This window comes from Oncorhynchus kisutch, linkage group LG5 (genome assembly GCF_002021735.2).
Source record: "Oncorhynchus kisutch isolate 150728-3 linkage group LG5, Okis_V2, whole genome shotgun sequence".
Classification (NCBI taxonomy): domain Eukaryota; kingdom Metazoa; phylum Chordata; class Actinopteri; order Salmoniformes; family Salmonidae; genus Oncorhynchus; species Oncorhynchus kisutch.
The window spans coordinates 6,924,160-6,931,148 of NC_034178.2; the positions used below are offsets into that span (position 1 = coordinate 6,924,160).

The window sequence follows — 6,989 nt, forward strand, 5'->3', positions numbered from 1 at the left end:
TTATCGTGAAGATTTCTGGTATGTACCATTTTCTAATTAAACTCCTATTGTGTAACTGTAATACATCTGATTACTATTAAATGGATACGATCCGTAGTCCTCACATTTCTGAGTAATATTCCTTGAATTATTATTATTCTGCTATTATTACTATTCCTGCTACTGCTGCTGCTACTGCTATTACTATTACTATTACTGCTACTGCTATTACTATTCCTGCTGCTAATGCTGCTGCTGCTACTGCTCCTGCTATTACTATTACTATTCCTGCAACTACTGCTATTCCTGCTGCTACTGCTACTGCTATTACTATTCCTGCTATTACTATTACTATTCCTGCTACTGCTACTACTACTAATGTTACTGCTGCTACTGCTACTTCTGCTACTACTACTACTACTAATGCTGCTACGGCTACTACTAATGCTACAACTACTATTACTATTTATGCTACTGCTGCTGCTGCTACTGCTGCTACTACTACTAATGCTGCTGCTACTACTACTAATGCTGCTACTACTACTGCTGCTGCTACTGCTACTAATGCTACTGCTACTGCTAATGCTACTGCTGTTGTTGCTACTACTACTGCTGCTACTAATTCTACTGCTACTGCTACTAATTCTACTGCTAGTACTACTGCTGCTACTACTTCTGCCGCTACTGCTACTACTGCTATTGCTACTGATACTACTACTGCCTCTACTGCTATTACTAATGCTACTGATACTACTGCTGCCTCTACTACTGCTATTACTACTGCTACTGCTAATGATACTACTACTGCCTCTACTACTGCTATTACTACTGCTACTGCTAATGATACTACTACTGCCTCTACTACTGATACTGATACTACTACTACTACTACTACTATTTCTAATACAGTCACTTACCCTCAATTTTTCAACACTAGCCTCTAACAATTTCAAATTCAAAAATTATTCTACTAACATAAAAATACTCATGGAAAAGTACCCTTTCTACTTCCCTCTGCTCCCATTATCACAAAAGGTGTGAGACAGTCTCAGGTTTGTCTGGCAGCCTACACAAACAAAAAATCCACACCATGCCAGTGCAAAGTTTACACCTCAGGTCTGATTATTCCTTCTCATCTTGTTCCTTACTTTTTTACTCTGCACTTCATGTATTCTTTCTTTCAGAAAATACTGTAACATGTGCAGCCACCTAGTAAGTATGATCAATGCCAGACTAGAATAAAAAAAGTCCTCCTTAGAATTTCTTTGTACTATACACATTGAGTCATAAGCCCCATTTATACCTAGTTCTAACATGCGTCCTTTGTCCTGGTCTTGTCCACATTTGGATTGTGCCCACATTTTTAGACAGGTGTGGACAATTGAAATACGCATTGTGATCTGTCCGGAGGTAGTCAGGGACCCAGTGTATTTGGATATTATCATTCGAGTATAAACCGATCTGGATGGTCAAATAATTTAAATGATCACTATACTGGTCTCTAAAATCATTGACAGGTAACACCATGTCTTAAAATAAATAAATACATCTTATTGTCAAATAATCTGCATACTGGGAGGCACCATCGAATCTGGTCACAATGCAGACACAGTGGAAGGATATGAGACACATACCGTGTGTAGATGCAACGTTAACAATGTGGGCACATTCAGAATATGGATAAGATCAGAAAAGAAGACGCATGTTAGCACCAGGTATAAACAAGGCTAGAGACACAGTGATATGGCAACTTACAATCAGTCAGTCAGTGCTGTTCCCTCAGTCATCGATATCCTGTCTGAGACTTTCCTCCTCCTCCTCTCTCTTATACATCAGCCACCTCTAGTCCCTCCTTTCAGCTACATTAACCTCCTACAGCACTGTCCGGGCCCCACTACGGGAAAACACAAGCATGTCACGCACTGTGCCTTTGTTGGGCCTTACCTCATTGACTTCTGCATAGATCCCTTCTGAAAAAATAATTCACATCCCATTTCAGCTGTAATTGACATGAAACTATTGAAAATATACGGGAAGTACAGTACTACTTCCTCTTCACTATGGGTACAGTACATCATTCCTGTGCAGCAGTTAAATAAAGGGAGGAATAACTTGGAGTACATTGAGCGACATTATTCCCCCTCAGTGCTAGTGGTTTAGTGTCACATGTCCTGCATTTGGCATCAACCTGCAGGTTGATATGCTTGATACATGTTGATGACAGACATTTGTGAACTAGAAATGGATGCCGGTGAAAACAGTCAAAAGCTGTGGTGGTTATAAGTATTTAGTAATGTTACAGTGCAAGTTCAAATCATGAATGTAAAGGGTATCTAGAGGAAGTTACGATCTAGTGAAAATGCCCACATTTACAATAGTACAACATATGCTCCTAATATTCTTTGTGGTGAATGTGGAATTTGTTTCTAGAGTTGTGGTCTAATATTCACCTACATTTAATCTCTAGGACAGACTACGTAACATAGAGATTTCCATTTCTCGGTTACCATGGGTGTAAAGTACTTGAGTAGTACTTTAAAGTATTTTTTCTTAAGTCGTTTTTGGGGTTATCTGTACTTTACTTTTTATATTGTTGACAACTTTTACTTCACTGCATTCCAAAATAAAATTATATACTTTTTACTGCATATATTTTCCCTGACACCCCAAATTACTCATTACATTTTGAATGCTTAGCATGACAGGAAAATGGTCCAATTCACGCACTTATCAAGAGAACATCCCTGGTCATCTCTACTGCCTCTGATCTGGCGGACTCACGAAACAGAAATGCATTGTTTGTAAATGATTTGGAGTGCCACTGGCTATCTGTAAATAAATAAGAAAGAGGATTGTACCATCTGGTTTGCATAATATAAGGAATTTGAAATGATTTACACTTTTGATATGGAAGTATATTTAAAACCAAATACTTTTAGACTTTTTCTCAATGAGTATTTTACTGGGTGACTTTCACTTTTACTTGCGACATTTTCTATTAAGCTAAGACAATAGGGTACTTTTGGTTGCGGAGATTAACCTAGTGCATGTCAAATCTACTGTGGAAATCTACTGGGATCTACAGTGTTGGTATGACACATACTGTGGTGTACATTGTGTATGCATAATGCAGGACAGTTGTTTAAACCGGCCAATGAGTTGGTGTTTACCCCGTTAGTTTTTACTATACCAAACGGCTCACACCTATATTTAATTCCCTTATTTACCATATCTCGACCTGAATCTAGTTCTAGTAAAACATGTGTGCTATGGACAGACAGATGTTGAAACTAAACTTAACTTACTCCAAATTCAAATCAACCATAACAGTAGTTTTTGAACAAATGTTTATTTTACAAAAAAGCTAGCTAAATACACATTGTGGGTTACTCTATAGTGAGGGAAACTTATATACTGATGCGGTCTTCACTGACGCAAAGTAGATGTTGTTTTTATTGCACAGAAAATCACCAGAGATCATAAATAGACAAATTGACACAATTAACCAATAAGAGTCCACATTTGTGTTGTCATGTGACGGTGACACCCCCTCTATTACTGAAATGGAACGACAACCCAGAGAAGATGGTGGTAATCCAGGCAGACAGAGGGCATCATGGGGAAATATGACGGGGCAGCAAGGGTCTAGAGTTTGGGCATCTTGGCAGCATTGAGGCGCATGGATACGCAGGAGGAGCCAGCGGCGTAACGCATCTCCCTCAGCATCCCGCTCCATTCCTTCTTGTCCTCCTCGTACCTAACACAGGGAAAAGGAAGATACAGTGATGAGGAACAAACCAAGACGTCGTTGATTGTTTGTACAGTACCACTGACCAAGTAGGGCGCTCTCATTTATTTTTTCATTTATTTTTACTTTTATTTATTATCATACATTTATATAACAAATTATTATAATTGAACTAAGATGAATATGTTCTACTTCTTTGTCCACAGGAATGGAAATGCAAGCCATCTAAAATAACAAACCCACATCAAACAGGGCTGAACAAGGTGAACTTGTGTTAGCTCACAGAGTTACTGCCTAGGCTTTAGCATAATGGGCTAACACAGTCCTGTTGTATTTATGAAGAAGACCTTGGTTCAAATCCTGGTTGATGACATAATAACGTTAAAAGAGGGGACTTACTGCCAAACATCTGTGACCTCTGCGGGGACCACCTCCTTGTTGTCATTCTGGATGATGGTGAAGCCCCCCACAGCGTACAGGGCCCCCTCACTGCTCAGCAGGTTCACTGAGCTCCTCTCCTGGGGAAAGTCTGTGAACGTCTCCCATCTGTGAAAGAAGGTCATTAGGGATAGCATCAGGGGGACTCTTTATAATTAAGGCCATCCTGACTCAAGATGACTAATAACGTTTACCATCCAGAAACAGCAAATGGTATTGTTATGGTGAATGATATTAAAAGGTGTAACAAGTTCTTAAACTGATTTATTACCAAAGAAATTGCTACATACTTGTTTGTTCCAAAGTCGTAGACTTCAGATGCAGCAGTGAGGCCTTCCTCGTTGACTCCACCGGCCACCACAATCTTTCCGTTGTAAACGACAGCTCCGAACATGGCTCTGGCTGTCTTCATGGCAGCCAGCTCCCTCCACTCTGACTGCTTGTGGTTGTATACAAACATCTTGTTCAGGGCTTTGCTGCGCGGGAGAATGATAGACAGGGTTGTCAGATCTCAGGAAATGTCCTTCTGGCAACAGTATAGAAAGACTGTGATGGATTTGCAGTTACGGTTTGGATTTAATAAATCAGTCAACATGTATTACAATACGTGCTCACATGCAGTGGAGGCTGTTGAGGGGAGGACGACTCATAGTAATGGCTGGAATGGAGTCAACACACACACACACTTGATTTTCTATCATCGTCGCGACCTAAAATTGATTTTCATTCAAAATCCTATTTTCCCTAACCTAACCCTAATTGTATCCCAAACCCTAAACATATTCCCTAAGCTTAAAATAGCCTTTGACTTTTCCCATGAATTTTCCTTGTTTTACTATCCTCATGTGGAATTCAGGTCCCAACGAGGATAGAAGAACAAGACCACACACACACACACATACACACATACATACATACATACTTGTCATCAGTCTTTCCTCCAATGCAGTACACCAGGCCCTTATGGGAGACCACAGAATGGCCGTGGATCTTCAGGGGAAGCTTTTTGGTCTCACTCCACTTCATCTTCCTGGGGAAAGCCATTACAAAACAGGAGGGTCAAAAAACACTTCAAATGGTAGAGAGAAGCGCTGAGAAGTCCTATATCTTTCTACTGTACTGAGTGAATGAGTCATATGAATGCTATTCCACTCACTGGACATCATAGCACATCACAGAGTCCAAACACTCGTTGCTTTGGAGGTCTTTTCCAGCAATAGCGAACAGCAGGTTCTCACACTCTCCCATGTTGAAAAGAGCTCTAGGGGAAGGCATGGGGGGCAGAGCTACCCAGTCAGCTGCAAGAGTGTCCAACTGAAATACACAGGGTTGAATGAATGAATGAATGACTGCACTCATCTATTACGAATAAGTGTTCTGAATAAAAACAGTTTATTCTAACATCAAACAGACTTTGTCGATGTAACTTAGGGAGCTAACGTAGATTCTGAAAGGCAAATATTACCAATAGAAGATTTGAAACCATCGAAAGAAGTGAGCCAAACTCTAAATGAACAATAATTGGTTACCTGATAGAAGTAGCACTGTAGGGGAGCGTCCTTGTCCTCCTCGTCCACAAACAGTCCTCCGATGAGGTAGAGCTGGTTCTTCTGTGACGCCAGGCTGACGTGGTTCCGGGGGATCTGTTCCGACATGGCCGCCAGGAAACACTCGTTCTCGTTGACGTCGTACGCTACCGCTGCCGTGTCATTGATCATCAGGATCAGGTCGCGGACGTACATGCCGTGGCGACGGTTATCGTTCAGGAAACCTGGGAAAACGTCCTCTGCCTCGCCACCCTCGCCATCCGCCCCCTTATCCCCAGCTACCTTGTCCTTCTTCTCTGGGAGCTTCCCCTGGAATGCGTCTTTGATAATCTGGACCTTCTTCAGAAGTTCCGGGTCGGCCTTGATGATCTCGTCTGTCTCCACTTTGTCGTGGAAGTATTTCTCGGGCATGAGGCGGAAGCGGATGCACTCAAAGGCGTCACCCAGTACCTGGACACGTTTGTCTTTGTCGTTACGGACCCATTTCATGAGGGCTTCAAACACCATCTCCTCCTTCTCCACATTGAGCGAGTCGCCACCGATGACAGCGAACAGTTCATGAGCGGCCAGCTGGAGGAACTCCTCGTCTTTAGAGAGGATATCGAAGCGGTCTGCGATGTAGTCACGGGCGGACACCGCCAACCTGGGCACGTTGAGGACCAGACCCATCCTGAAGATTGCCAGACAGTTGGCCACGGAGAGCTTCTTCTGAAGATAGTTAACACACACGGTGAAGACTGAAGGAATCTGGAAACGATTGGCTACGGCAAATATGTCCTGCACATTTTCGTCGGTGAGGTCAATCTCGGCCGAGTACAGATACGTGATGATCATGTCCAAGATGGCGGGATTGACATCGTCCAGAACCACCTCCTTGTAGGCCTCCACCTCCTTGCTGTCCTTGGAGAAGAAGATCTCTCTGAAGTATGGGCTGCAGGCAGCCATGATGAGTTTATGGCAGGGGAAGCTCCGATCGCCCACTTTCAGAGTGCAGTCCACAAACTTGTTTTCGTTCAGCAGCTCCTTGAGGCCATCCTGGAGCAAGGTGCTCTGGAAGAGGCGCAGCTCCTCCTTCATGGCTTTGGGGTCCATGGTGTTGGGAAATCGGTGGCTTGCAGAGGGGAAGAAATGGTGGCCACAGGTCCTCTTGGCACCCAGTCCAGGCTAGAAAAGGCTGAGCAGAGAAAAGGTTCCCAGCCTGAATCCCCCACTGCCTACTGCAATTTAATCCTTTCCCCTCTAAATATAGCTGCCTGCCTGCCTGCCTCAGTCGGTAG

The 6,989-nt window shown here is 42.7% G+C and overlaps 1 protein-coding gene across 1 annotated transcript; it reads right to left on the reverse strand.

Moving 5' to 3' along the window:
• Positions 1–3,404: 3,404 nt before the first annotated feature.
• LOC109890585 (kelch-like protein 41b) lies at positions 3,405–6,989 on the reverse strand. The gene is made up of 6 exons (XM_031824322.1): positions 5,695–6,989; positions 5,322–5,479; positions 5,088–5,195; positions 4,456–4,641; positions 4,127–4,273; positions 3,405–3,736 (listed from the first exon to the last, which is right to left on the reverse strand). Exons 1-6 carry the CDS (start codon positions 6,802–6,804, stop codon positions 3,625–3,627), a joined length of 1,821 nt encoding a protein of 606 aa, XP_031680182.1. The 5' UTR covers positions 6,805–6,989; the 3' UTR covers positions 3,405–3,624.

What these genes read in the sequence shown, in the direction of transcription:
- LOC109890585 (XM_031824322.1), bottom strand. Translation starts at nt 6,804, where the DNA reads ATGGACCCCAAAGCCATGAAGGAGGAGCTGCGCCTCTTCCAGAGCACC. An exon ending in TACAGTGCTACTTCTATCAG is followed by an intron (nt 5,480 to 5,694) that starts GTAACCAATTAT and finishes TGTGTATTTCAG; the next exon opens with TTGGACACTCTTGCAGCTGA. An exon ending in GAGGTCACAGATGTTTGGCA is followed by an intron (nt 3,737 to 4,126) that starts GTAAGTCCCCTC and finishes TCCCTGTGTTAG; the next exon opens with GTACGAGGAGGACAAGAAGG.